This window comes from Dermacentor andersoni, chromosome 1 (assembly GCF_023375885.2).
Source record: "Dermacentor andersoni chromosome 1, qqDerAnde1_hic_scaffold, whole genome shotgun sequence".
Classification (NCBI taxonomy): domain Eukaryota; kingdom Metazoa; phylum Arthropoda; class Arachnida; order Ixodida; family Ixodidae; genus Dermacentor; species Dermacentor andersoni.
In genome coordinates this window covers 103,258,744-103,272,953 of record NC_092814.1, presented here as the reverse complement: position 1 = coordinate 103,272,953, position 14,210 = coordinate 103,258,744, and the positions used below count along the sequence as shown (strand labels likewise).

At 42.9% G+C, this 14,210-nt stretch overlaps 1 protein-coding gene across 3 annotated transcripts in view; it reads right to left on the bottom strand.

The window, feature by feature from the left end:
* Positions 1-7,644: 7,644 nt before the first annotated feature.
* Nsun2 (tRNA (cytosine(34)-C(5))-methyltransferase Nsun2) overlaps positions 7,645-14,210 on the bottom strand; it is a 162,008-nt gene continuing 155,442 nt past the window's right edge. For 2 of the 3 annotated variants that reach the window (XM_055061849.2, XM_055061850.2), the window contains exons 19-20: positions 12,983-13,107; positions 7,645-8,885 (exon numbers count right to left, since the gene is read on the bottom strand). In XM_055061849.2, the coding sequence (XP_054917824.1) occupies positions 8,749-8,885; positions 12,983-13,107 (262 nt within the window). In that variant the 3' untranslated portion in view covers positions 7,645-8,748. Of the gene's footprint in view, positions 8,886-12,982; positions 13,108-14,210 lie in introns of those variants that run through there. The other variant, XM_055061851.2, reaches the window with a different exon arrangement.

Here is a 14,210-nt window from a genome sequence, read left to right as displayed (position 1 = left end):
GCCCTTTAACAACATGGGCAGATTTATTTCCTGACTGGAAAAAAAAAAAAAAAGAGAGGCTAAAGCTGGATTGCTTTGCTTGAATATATGAAACACTTACAGGGATTCTACAACATAGGTTGAGCTTGTAGTTTTTTCTTCGCTGTTAGCACAGTATGAATTTTGTTGCCATTGCAGCGCCAACATCAGAATATTTGGTATTTTAATCTGCTCAAGAATACTTATTCCTCACCGACTGCAGCTGCATGTGGCAAATTTGGCTGTTCACTATGATTGACGATTGGTCGCACAGTTTGCACATCTTTTCATCATAGTTGACAAGCAAATGCATGAAACAATGTGCTGAAGTTTTACATGCTTGTCATCCTGGAAGCAAGCAAAAAATTGAGTACTAAATTTTTCAGAGTAAAATTACGACATGACAGCAGTGATCGGGATTTGGAGGGTGGGGCTGCTGACTAATTCAACTCGAAGCAGAATTTGCTTCCTCTGGATGGCCTCCTCCACCCCTCCCTTTTCTTCCTACTTCCGTGAACTAGACAAGACGCCACTCATTACACTTTTGCAGCAGCCAACCACCCTTTTTTCCTCACAAAGGAGTAAGCCAAGATCAGGGAGTTCTGCAGTTCCCTACTGACCCACCGGCAATATTGCTAGCATCGGTATGCATCCCTAAAACGATGCTATCAAAAAGCATGAGCACTGGCTGCAGTGACAAGCAATTTTGACATGCAAGCTTCCGATACATATCCATTAAACTACACTCATTAATAGTAGCTTATGGCATCATTGGATCAGTGAAATGGAAAAGAGGATGAATTATTTCTAGCACTAAACTCTGCATTGTGTAAAGAATCAAAGCAAAATCATTTATAGTTAAAATTAAGCTGCAGAGCCCCTTTGGTAATTAATGCTGAAAGTGCTACTACAGTTCAGACCACTTATAACATAACCGTTTAGAGTGCAGAACTGGCTACAACGCGGCTTTTTCTGGCTCCCATTTACCCTCCCAGAGAACTCTATGTACATGCATACCGCTTTCAGTGCAGCTGCACGTGACGAAATACAGATTATAATACAGCTTCCACAGGAAAATCCTTCCGACAAGCATGGTAGTGAGCATAATAATAATAATAATAATAATAATAATAATAAACCCGGCGGCAGATCAATGCAGGTGCGCAGTGGTCCCCTATAGGCAACGGAGAAGCCTTTTGCTCAGCTGCTTATCAGCGGTGTGCTCTGCACTGAACGCAGCTTCAGTTTCTGTGTACCCGTCGCAATGTGCACCGTCGTGAACTGCTGTCAGTTTAGGCAGTGTTCCGAAAAATTTAGTTTGGAGCTATTAGCACCATTAGGCTTTATGTGCACTTGTGAGCTTCCGCCGTTCCTACCAGTGTGCGCATTAAGCACGTACCCAGGGAAGGGGGGCTCGCCCCCCCCCCCCCCCCCTGAAAAAATATTAGTCTGCATATTCCCTCCCCCCCCCCCCCCCCCCGCCTCGCCCCACGCCACGCCACCACTCTTCACACTCCTAAAGCTGCTGCCAAATAAATTTTGAGACTTGACAGCTATTCGGTGGTCAACATTTTGCTGCCTTTTTCACTCCCTTTGGATGGCGGTAGTTACCGGCATCTCCTGGGGTGTGAAGGCTAGTTTTCTCATCGATTCGGTGCCCGTATGATTAACTCGAGATGCGTTCAGCTGTAAGCATGTATTCAACAGTTGCGCGCATCGCTGTTGCTTCGTTAGTTCAACCTTCTTTGTTTAGACTAATCCAGGGACCAGGAATCGTGGGACAAGCTGCAGCCGGAGAAAATGCCAGTTGCATTTAACTTTGCATTTTGCTTCATTATTTCCTCGAGTGACGACTCGCCGCGACGCTGGCAGATCCTCGGAACCATATAGCCGCGATATGGGTTCGATAAGGTGGAAAATAAAATAATGCGAAAAAGTGTCCATCATCAAACCCTGCAATAATTGTTAAACCCATAAGCAACATGAATGTAATCCGTTACCTTGTCTGGTTTTTCCCGAATTGTACAGCACTTTTCGTACAAAATTGGCAGCTGGAAACAAGAGTTGCAAGGAATTGAGAAATTAAGCGATGTACCAAGGGAAACAGCAGAGGCAACAGCCAGACAGGTGTGAAAGGCGAAAATTAACAAATTTAACCGTTGTTTGTGAAAATATTTATGGATCAACATCTATTTATTTAAAAACGAAGTACAGAAAACGACGCCAGAAGTGGAGAATAATTCTGCGTATTTTAAATGACGCTTATATGGTTATCATCGAGCCGCCTGACGTACCCACTTCTCTGCTGTGCTTATGTAGGTGTTTTTGTAACCTTCCGCAGTGGGCACAGTGCCTTTAGAACCTCAGCGTCCTGCGCTTTACGCGGTTGTATGGGACTGGTGGCCACGCATCATTATGCAACTTCCCAAGTAACAATAATAGTCGGTTTTGGCACGCAACTTGGTATAGCAGTAAACGAGGGATGCAAAAGAACTGCGATTGTTCTGCAAACATATATTCCTCTACAATTCTTCTAGAGTTAATTAAAAAAATGGTACTAGAAATCTTTATTTTACACTTTTGCTTGTTTACTTGTTCTTGGCAGTGTTCTTGCGTTTCTTTCCTGCGTGAGTCCATTTGATGTGGTTCCTTGTTTGGCAAGTAAAGGAAAGGTGTATCTCACAGGCGTACCTGTGAGGTACACCTTATTTCATTACTATTTTGCAGGTTTATGCGTCTTTATAGTGAATGGTAGGCATTATTCACATTTATACTATAGCAACGGTACCACACTCCCCTCATTTGCATAAAAAAGTTGCAGTGGGCTGGGCTCCCCCACGAAAAAAAATCTTGGGTACGTGCCTGGTGCACACATACTTTGGTAGATGTGCGTAATAGTTGCCTCGGCTGATCACCTGAGAAACCAAACTCTGCTTCACACGCACTGTTGTCAGTTCAGACCATGTGCGTGATCGCATGTGTAATCTCTACGCAATTGTCTATGAGTACAAACATATCAAGGACGAGCTTCCCGCGACGGCAAGCTGCCAGACACCCCCGCCAGCTAGGCCTAACAAGCGCTGCTCGTTGGCGACCAAAGTTGTGGTTTGGTGCTGAGTCAATGAAATGCATTGCAGTGGCTGTACGGCACATGGAAAGTGGAGCAATCACCTTGATAACGCAAGTGAGAGCATGGACCCGTGGGCAACAATCGAATGGCAGTAACTTGCTCCACGGTCGCAATGTTTTTGACACAGTGTATACACCGCGGTCGGCATTTTTTTTTTTTTTTAATTACTATTACTTTGCTTCAAGCAAAGACTGCGGGTACTTGGACATTAACCTTCGGACGCTCCTAAATTTAAACGGATGCAAAACTCCCGATTGCATGCTTCGATTTTCGGATACGCACGACTGCTTGGTCTACATGTTTTGCACACGTGCAGCCTTTGAACACTGTTGTTTTGGTTATGGTGCAGATATTTGGTATTCAGGCGACTTATGCTATAAGCGGTCTATGCTGTATTTGATTTCAAGAAACAACAGACACTTAACTGCTGTGTCCACTCTTATGTCTTGTCAGCACAAGCAGCATCGCAACACAAATAATTAGTTAGCCCACCTCTACACCTTTTTAATTCAGTAGGGGCAGAAAATGGCTGTGGTTGTGGCGTCACCTTAACAAGGCTTCAGGAAATGGCAAGAAAGTGAAAAATAAAATGAAAGAAAACACTGTCAAAATCTTGAGGGCCACTCATAACTTCTTTCAGACAATGACGACAATAATGACACTGTCCAGAAGTGGATGTGCTGAAGGGGGGTATTCTGTAAGAGTCCACCTAGTGGACTGTCCATTTAGGCCGCTGCTGATTGGCTAGGGCCGCTCGTCTCCTCCTCGCTCGTACAGCTGCATCCAATCAGTAGCGGCCTGAAATGGACAGTTCACGAGGTGGACTCTTACAGAATACCCCCCCTGATGTGATCTTGCGTGATGATGCTCAGTTTATTAAGGCACAGCTGTTTAGTTGCATGCCGTCACTGAAGGACTTGTGAGAAACCTGAGGCAGCCATAACTTCTGATAGCAGTGCACTCATTTGTTTAACAAAGTAAGCTGAAAATTATGTTGAATTGGGCCAAATGAATTATGCAGATGTGTTTTACTAACGAAAGCTTTCTTTTTGTAATTGCCCATCATCATTTTAATTGAACTGTTATTGTTAACCATGATAAAATTCAACATCCCACTAAAGCAAAGGCTCCTAATCTATGTCCCAACGTTTGTCTTGTTGAGCTTGTCAATACACTCTACAAATCATGTGAAGAAAAAAAAGGAGGTGCACTCATTTCACAAGTTTCTCTTCTATGTTTACTACTGCTTCTTCAGGCAAATTAAGCAGCTTGCGCTGAAAGCAATATCACATATAAAAAGAATTTGACTCCTGGTTATATTACGTCAGACACATATGTAAAACCATGCTCCCTGATAAGCTGGACAAGTTTTCATGGTGTTGTCAACTTAGTCCTAAAGAGATTCTTCTGTAAAACTCAACTGCACATGATAACCTTTTCTACCCGCCACAAAGCAGTAGATAATGTGGTGGTTCGCAGCAACTTTCTATGGTCACACTGGTTGCCCCACACATGTAATCTTTAGAGGCAAGATAGCGATGGCTGTTATAAGAGCCATAAATTTCTTCTAAAAGTAGTTTGTGAGGTACTAAAAAGTGAACAAATTATTTATGTAAAAAAAAAAAAGGCATTTGAACACAAGAACATATGTTTCCTAATGGACATTTTGCGTTATTGCTAAATGTCTATGGCAGATGATCTTAACGCCTACACGCAAGACAGAAATGTAGATATTTCGCCTACACACTGCTAAAAAAAGGAAAAGAAGAAAACAAGCAATACATGTGATAACTTGATCTCAAGTGCATAGGTACGTCAACTCCTGTTTTGCCAGCGTACATGTTTACATAACAGCAGTGGAAAACATGGCATGAAAGATGGAAATAGACATAAAATATTACTTTCAGGCAAAATTTTCCACTTTGTGCATTCTATACTGCTTGATTGGCACTAACACAAATTTTCTCAGTTGATGTTATGAAGGGCTCCTCCCTTAAATTGCCTTCACGATAAAGGTCGAGATTCCAACCCTTTCCTATGTCACTGTAATTTGTAAACGATCTTTAAAAACTGCTAGTGTCCAGTTCTTTAACTGAGTTACTGCGAGCAGCAGTCCAGCCAAAAACTTTCACCTTAACTTTAGCCAGGGGTCTTATGTCAAAGGCCCCCAGCCTTTGACTCCCGGATACGTGTAGAGGCTCCCATGTCACCTTTAGAAACCAACCCACCTCACTCCTGGTACTCCTGGAAAACACAGAGAACCGAGGTGCCACGGGAATAACTCCTGTCCCGGACAACACTGAAAGGCTTTGCTGCAATCTGAAGTACGGAGCTGGCATGCAGCAACATGCATGTGCCGAATATAGTGGCATCTACAGTCGAACCTCGTTATAACGAAGTCGCAGCTGCCACTAAAGTTACTTCCGTCATGTACGATATACAGGATAAAAGGACACACTAATATAGATGAAAAAAAGAAATTGGATTGTGCTCGCAAACGTGACGCTGTGTGTTAGCATTGCAAGCTACCCAGCAAGGGCGGTATTCTCGGTCTAGAGCACATGTCTGGTCAGACAGCAGAGGTGTGCTCTAGACCGGCCGTGACTAGTGCTATGGGGCACGATCGGAGATTGTTGTTCGAAATACGTGTTTCCAACAACGATCTCCGATCGTGCCCATGATTTGCTAGACACATTCAAAAGTGAGCGATGACAACACAACGCTGCCGTTACGAGCACGCTTCGTGCAACACACGATAGGGTGCGGTGCGTTTCGATCAACAATACGAGCACTTTCACGAGATTTTGCATTACTCGGCACATAAGCGTTGGCATCGATGGGCGATAGTGCTTCTCGCACAGTGCCAAGCCCGCTATCTCGGCACTGTGCCAGGATTGTTGTTGCTTGTAGATGCCAATGCGTTTGGTGCCAAGTCAAGTGAAAGTAATTGTATCCCCCCAAAAGTGTTGCAGTTTCACCTGAAAGGCGAATCATCAATTGCCATAGCAAATTGTTAGACAGCTATACGTAGTATGGATTGTAGTTTTATCGGTCGTATAACTTGTAAACATGCGTTAACTAACAAGCATGGTGTCATGCGTGCACTGGCAAACATGAACACATCTGCCTCGATGACCGCGGACACTCGCTGTCTAAACACTGGCACGAGTGCAAGCGGCAGTGGCAACAAGAGAATTGCCCTTCGTGCTGCCTCTCGCTTCAACGCAAACTGAGTGGCGAGGACACAGCGCACACGAAGCCATCAGCCTTCGGCACGTATAGACTCTGTACTCACCACAGATCGCTTTCAAGATAATGCCCACGCGGTCGCCGCACTCAGCCGCACCATACGCAGCCGCCAATGGAGCAGACCCCCCCCCCCCCGCAGCCTTGCGCGAAATGGCAGACAGTGCAGTTCCTCCCAGCCTTCCACCCTTGACACGCATGAGATCGAGCCACCGTGCTTCTTGGCTCACCCTCGCATTACCTCGCATGCTTTTGCTCGCACCCACAGCATACGGCCACTGTTATCGTACTTAGACTTTATACGGAGCATCATGGCGACGCCAGACATTCTTCTGCAGTGTCCATGTAACTGCTATCACTATCAAATAATCGACGGCGAATTATACCGCTCCAGCTTGCCTGCCTCTCAAGAAAAATTCTGCAATGAGTGAGGAAATATTCATTTCGCTATATCGAATATTGCGTTGAATCTTGTACATTCGGTTTCATTATAGCCATAAGTTAGCCCATCGAAATAGGCGTGGCCACTATTTTTTTTTTTTTTACTTTGTTGCATCCAACAGTTCATTATATTCTTTTCCGTTATATCAACGTTTGACTGTATTTGCAAGCAGGACATACAAGATGTCTGATTAGTGTGGCCTCTGCAAGGTGACCTTAAATGCTGGCATGTTTTTTTTTTCCCCACAAACCCACGAGTCTTGCAGAAAGCACATGCAGCACAGTGCAAACACCTGTGAAGTAACGCAACAGCATGTTGCAGTGTACAGCCAGGTGTACAGTGCATGAAATGAGCGCAATGAAAAACTGTCAGTGCAGACAATGCAAGTGCATTCGTACCTGTGTGTCTGTGATTGTAGCTGTGGCATAGTGGTTAAAAAACACATGACTGGTTTGATTCCATATCAGAAATCTTTCTGATATGGAATGCAGGGTGTCATGTCCTACATGAACCAAAGTGTTGTGAATGAACAAACGTGATCAACCCATTTCTTATCTAACTGCTGTTTGCAGTAACAATTTTGCCATTTTCTGCACCGTTTGTGGCGAGAACAGGGTGCACCAAAGGTACCCTCTGTATCAGAATAATAATTTTGGTTCAAAAATAACTTAAGAATGGCAAAGGCATACTGGGCAGCTGATTGAGTGTGTAGCTTTTATTTGTTGTGTGTGTGTTGTGTGTGTGTGTGCGCGTGTGCGTGCGAGTGTGTTTCTGTTGGTTACACCTCAACTCCATGAAAACACTGAAATGACGGTTTAGCATTTTAATCCGTTCCAACAACACACACTCCTCGCAGACAAGAGCAACATGCAGTGATAACTTTTGGCTACGGATGTAACATGAGATGATGCCTACTGCCAATTTCTTGCGTGCACACTTTACACATTTTTTCCTTAAACTCAACAAATGCAAAAAGGTACAGCAGGCACAAATAAACATTAAGATATCAAAAGAAAGAGTCCAATGGTGGCACAAAGGGCACTGCCTGCCACTCCAACATGAAGCATGCCTTGTTTTCTCTGGATAACCCCTTCTTGCCCCCCCCCCTCCCCCCCTTCTCCAGGCTGTTTCTCCAAACTAAGAGCAATGTAACCAAACTCAATTTTCTGGCAGCTGCCCAACCTTTATTCCTCACGATGCAGTAAGTCAACATCAGGCAAACCTGCCCAGCTTTCAGCTAGGCAGCCTGTGCCTTTGGGTAGCATTGGCATGGGTCCCAAAATGACGCTGACAGAAGGCACAGGTGCTGTCTTTGGCAACAAGTCCACCCCAACTTCCAGTACACATTTGAAAAAGGGCTGTTCTCATTGCTAGTGTTACGGCATCACTAGATGCCTGAAATGCATCTGCTTCAATTTCTAATTAAGTTAACAAATTTTGTATGTGCGTATCAATTTTATTATTTTTTGCTTTGTGCTTAAGATTGTACAAAGAATCTTTTGAAGTGAAATGATTTACGGTCAGAATAATTCTGCAGAGCTTCATTAAAAGCAGGCAAGTTTGTCAGGTAGAGCTAAAACTATAACAAAAAGGTAACTTAATTATCTTAAATAACCTACAAGTGGCCTAAATGCAGCCCTGTGAATCGGTGTAAGGTGCAGGTGTGTTACACCATTTTAGATGCCAGTCAATGAGCTGAAGGACGTCATTAGAATCTGCTCCCTGGAGGCCACATTCTGAATACAGCAAGGCTCCCATATAATGTGGCATACCAGATACAGCACACTTCATCAGCAGACCCTCGCGTCGCGAGATAACTTTTAAGTCACTTTTTGTGAGATACAGACCATGGTCCCAAACGAGTAAGAAAGGCCACAGCAAATGGATGTTCTAATAGCTATCAAAAATGTGCTTAATCATTATTCTGTGCTTTACAACTGTCTTCTGTTTTTTCTTGTGTTGCTTCTTGTGCATCCTTGGCTGCGTCCCCAGCTCCCAAAACCTCCATACTGAGGTTGTCCTCTGGCTTCTTCTTTCTGTCACGCTTTTCTGAGAACAAAAAGAAAACACTGAAACCTGCTGCAATGTACAAAAATCCCCGCACTGCTACAATAGTTGATCTGCACAGGGACAGTGAAATCAAGAGATGTATAAAATCCATCACTGGTGAGACTGCTTGGCCTAGTTTTCCCTCCCCAAAAGAAAAGATAACCTGCTGCTTGGTTACAAAGATCACACTTGCTACACTGTTAGAGTTGTGCAATTTTAAACAAGTTACCAGCACAAGGTATGCAAGCATTGTAGTATTCCAACTATATTTACTAAGAAAAAAAAAAGTAAAAACAGTTGTGAGATGTCTCAAACCAGAAAATAATGCAGAAAAGGGGGGATGGAGGCAACACAAAAGTTAAAAATTTAATTCTGAGGTTTTTCGTGCCAAAGCCACGATTTGATTACGAGGCATGCTGTAGTGCAGGACTCCAGATTAATTTTGAACACCTGGGATTCTTTAAAGGGACACTAAAGGCAAATACTAAGTCAACGTGGACTGTTTAGATATCATTCCAGAAACATTACAACGCTTGTTTCGCACCAAGAACAGACTTAGTTTACGAGAAAATTGCATCTAAAGGGTCCAAATGGCATTTTCGAAACTCAAATCTCCCGCCACCCAACCAGGGGAGTGGTGACGTTGCATACGCCATCACCAACCACCCTTTGCTGCCGTTGGTGAATAAAACCCCGCCCGACAGACAGCGCTACCGAGCCAAGACAGAGTGGTGGATTCGCCGTTGCAGCTACTTTTTGGTCAAGTGGCGTAGACCGTTCGGGTATCCCAGGACATCACATGGAAGTTTAATTCTCTGCTACTTGCAGTTTGTGCGAATTTCATGAGCCACCAAAACCAGCGCAGCACTATGTGATAACAAAACTGGTGAAACGTGAAAGCCTGGACCACGCGGAGTCGAGCGAAAATGAAACCTCTCTACCGGCCGCGTCGTGTCAAGGGTCATTTCAATGACTTATTTTTTCAAAAAAATGAGATACTGTACAAATAGCATTTTATTTTGTCTTATAACACAATACAAGGATATTTTTTGCAACGGATAGTTGAGCACTAGTGACAGAATTTAACCAAGGAGTGCTTTCGTCATCGGGCAAGTGCTTGAATGTCCTGGGGGGAGCCCAACCATGGCCCTGCATTTACCTCAATTTCTCAATTATTAAGGCTCTGTTTACGGTAATATTGATGCCTTAGAGATTCTCGAGCATTAATCTATCACTTTAGCTTGACTTAATATTTGCCTTTAGTGTCCCTTTAACATGCACCCAATGCAGAGTACCACAGGCGATTTTGCATTTCGACCCCATCAAAATGCAGCTGCCACGGTGAGGACTAGATCCCACGACCTCATGCTTAGCCACACAACGGCAGAGCTACTAAGCAACCATGGTGGGTAAGCACAAAAATCTACAATCAAAGCACTTGAAGATTTAACCCTTTGAGGGTCAATTATGTAAATATACGGAGCCGCGAACAAGCCCAAAATGGTCAATGCTGTATATTTGCGGCGCTGTCTGTACGTTTAAAAAGCACGCCTATTTCCTTCATTTTTTTTTTCTGGCATGTGCTGCCACTATGTGGGAATACAGGGAATTTCTTTCTCATGCCTCCCTCTTTCTCGGTTTTCGTTGCGTGATTCGTTTTAGAGCTAGTTTGCTCCAGCGCATCTATATACTACCGCTCGTGCGTTGTGGCGCGCGCGGGCGGGCAGCAGTTTCGGTTTTGTTCCACTGGTGGTTTCGGCTTCTTGCGCTCGCAAAACTAATGGCTATCTCGTTACTAATCGCTCAAAGGGCGACTGCCTGTTTCTCGCTCGTTTAGTGCTCACAGGGGTGCACATAGGAAGGATAACTCCGTGCATGTGTTTCCTTTTTTTTCTTTTTTGGAGACGCGCGAAAATTAATTGCCTCAGGTTGGCAATAAGATGAAGATTAGCAGAAGTTTGTCACACGTTTTGCTTTTTTGACGGGCACACAACCACACAGTTTTCTTGAGTGTGCTCACCTACGCGGTTCGATTACGCTATGGACGTAAATATTAGTATAAGAGCAGGAACATTTGAAAGTTGCAAAATATTCTTGTGTACGCATTTTCTAAGCCTTGAACTATGTGTATAACAATGCATTTATTTTTTTTTTCTTATAAGTTTATTTCCTTTTTTCATTGTTATTATTCATGAATAAACGGTACATATATGCCAACACAATATATTTTTTTCTCACTTTACAGTCACCCTAGCAAAATTACGAAAATTTTTTTTGAAATAGGTCCCTCAGAAGAATTGGAATCTTCAATGAAAAAAAAATCGACCATCAAAGGGTTAAATGAAATTTGGATGGCTAACTTATTTATAGCAATACTTTGTCTCTGCACTGAATTTCGCTCCTGTTAACCTTTAGAGAAGTTGGGGCTTATAAGGGGCATGATTTACCATATTTCTTTGAGAACGCTACCCTAATGAGTAAAAATAACTCGTATTTATGCTTTCAATTGTCACAGGAGTGTGTCGCCTATGCAACTGTGGAGTTAATTTTTTTATTTGACTATTTTTGCAAAATAGGAGATCTTTGAAGTGACATCACTAATTTTACACATCCACCCTGCTCGATTTTTTTTTAGTATAAGAGAAGTTGGCATTAAAGAAATAAAGTCCACAGTACAATTCCTCATTGAATTTCACTCCTGAAAACTGGCTAAAGTCAGATCTATTATCTACAGTATAGAAATTAGTTTTATAACTTCAGTAAAGAAAGGGGGGAGGGGGGTAAGGGAGAGAATAAAAAAATTTGAAGCCTCTTAAGAGTTCCTCTACATCTCCAGTCAATGGTTATTCTTTTAAGCTTGCCATGAGCATATCTGTGCCTTCCTGCATTCCACATTTTCAAGGCAATCGCTTTGAGCTTTGTGAAACCGATTACGCAGTTTTGGAATCTAGTGGCATGATGCACTAGCATATTTGCAATCTTCACCCAATCATCCAGGTTTGCGCCTTAGCACTGCCACTGTTTTCTGTGAGTGAGAACTTGGACCAACTTTATTCAGAGCACAACAATACAACTGTGTAATTTCTGGTACCATTTCTATATGAACAAAATGGCAACTTTGTACACAGCTGTTGCAGCTCTCTGGAGCTGCCCCACATGGTCTTTTCAAATTTATCTTCAACCTACTCAAGCTGTGCCACTTTCTGGTTGAGCATGGTCAGAGTTGTCTCATCACTGTCTCTGCTGGCACCAAGGAGAGTGCATCTCACATAGGCAGCATCAGAAGAGAGATGACGTGGTGAGCATAGATGGCAAGCTTGAATGCATATTACAGAGAATAGTGGCTCAGGTATGCTTTGCGAGTTGGTAATGCATACTGCAGTTGTAAATGATAAAGCCGTAGACAAGTCTTTTCTTGTGAACAGTGACGATTGTGCATGTGTACCGCTTTTCACAAATTGTAGAGTCATCAGCTTCAACAAGAACAAATGTTTGTGTTAGATAATGGCACAAGTCGTAATATGCGAAGGTAATAAACGTGCCAGCATTGCTTCAGTTTTGTTGTCAATTAACCAAATGTTGAATTATGAAATGAACTAAGAAAAAAAGAATGACGTGCTTAGCACATCAATATGCTTTCATTTATTAAAGCAATCCACTACCCTCACTTCTATTCTACACAAAATCAGCATGCAAGCTGCAATTCTCTTCTCGTAACTGATAAATGCTCCCAGCGGTGAGGGCACTGCAACTTCCTTTGCAGTGCAGTAGTGGTGCGAGACACATGACTTCATCAGAGCAGACATGCTTTTAACTAGTGTGCACATCCCGGTTATTTTTTCACTAGACAGCTGGCTGCTAACTAATTGTCCATTGCAATGTAGCCAGTGTTTGTGACATCACACGCTTTACAGAGAATCAAAATGAAACCAGTGCTCACCGAAACTACTGCCATGAAACGTGTCTATAACTGATCAAGTATATTAGATGTATCTTTAGCCACAGCCTGCTGATCCACTATGACATTACAGTATTGCGAGACAATTTAGTGGATAAGTTTGTAAATGCATGCAGTAGTGCAAGTATGAACAACTCACCATACTCAGAAACATCGTAGCCACATACGCGAAGGTAGTGCACCCTTTCTTGCTTAGCTACATAACACCTCAGCGTTGCCTTTCCTCTTCTCCCAGCCAGGACTAGCTGGAATTCATCTGCAGTCCTGCATGAAAGTTTACATTGCAGTTCAACATGAATAAGTTGCTTAATTCACCATGCAAGTTTTGATGAAATGGCAGAGTCGTGCTATTTGCCACATGTGGTTTAAAAATAAACCATAATCTAAATGAGAGTGAAAACAGCTGGACATCCTTTTCAGCTACAAATCCTCAGTCCACAGAAATCCTCAATAAGAACCACAGACTCTGATTAAACCATCTATATTAGCGGACAACTTTCTGTGGCTATGAAGGGAAAGCTATGGGAATGGAGCTTCTGCACACATATTATAGCGCCAAGTAGTTCGTTAGCGTTTGACAGTGCTTTTAGTTGCTCGGAACAGACGGGAACAGACGCTCAATCACGCAGCTTCCACATGCAACGGTTTCACATTTGCCCAGACGCTGAAGGGAAAAGCCGCAAAATCCGTAAACTTTTACATTCAGTGGTATGTTTTGTCTTATTTAACTGTTGCTAATAAGGCGTTTGTTTTGTCTTCCCCAGCTTAAACTAACATGGATGAAAATGTGGTACCCTTTACAGAAGCTGTTCCACTGTGCGTGCTTTGCCTCCCTTTATAGCCACAGAAAGTTGTCCGCAAGAATAGAAGACTCAGCCTCCAGACGCGTAAGCCTGCAGAAGTTTCAACATCTGCATGAAGGCAGTTTTTCTTTCCAGTTCATGTCAACTACTTCATGTATTTGTACACCAAATTTTATTGCACATACAATACACCACCATCCAGGTTCAAGTACTGGCTGCAGTCTATGTGAAGCTTTTTATTACTATTTTATTTCCAATACAGTGAGCCTTTTCGTGCTGTTACACGATGGGTATTTTCATTAACAACTGGCCAGAATGTGTTGCGAGACATTGATACAAATGAAATGACCATGATGTATAGTTAAATAATCCAGCACACTGTTTGTGATTTAAGTAGAAATTATAATTTTAAATTGGCAAAGAAAGTCTCAAAAACCAGTGAGTGGCACAACCTGGCGGTGAAGTCTTGGTACTTCGCATCAGTGCTGGGCAGTATCGAAGATATTGGTATCACGATACGTCTAGCAAGACGTGTATCAGTATCTGTATTTCCGATACATGAAA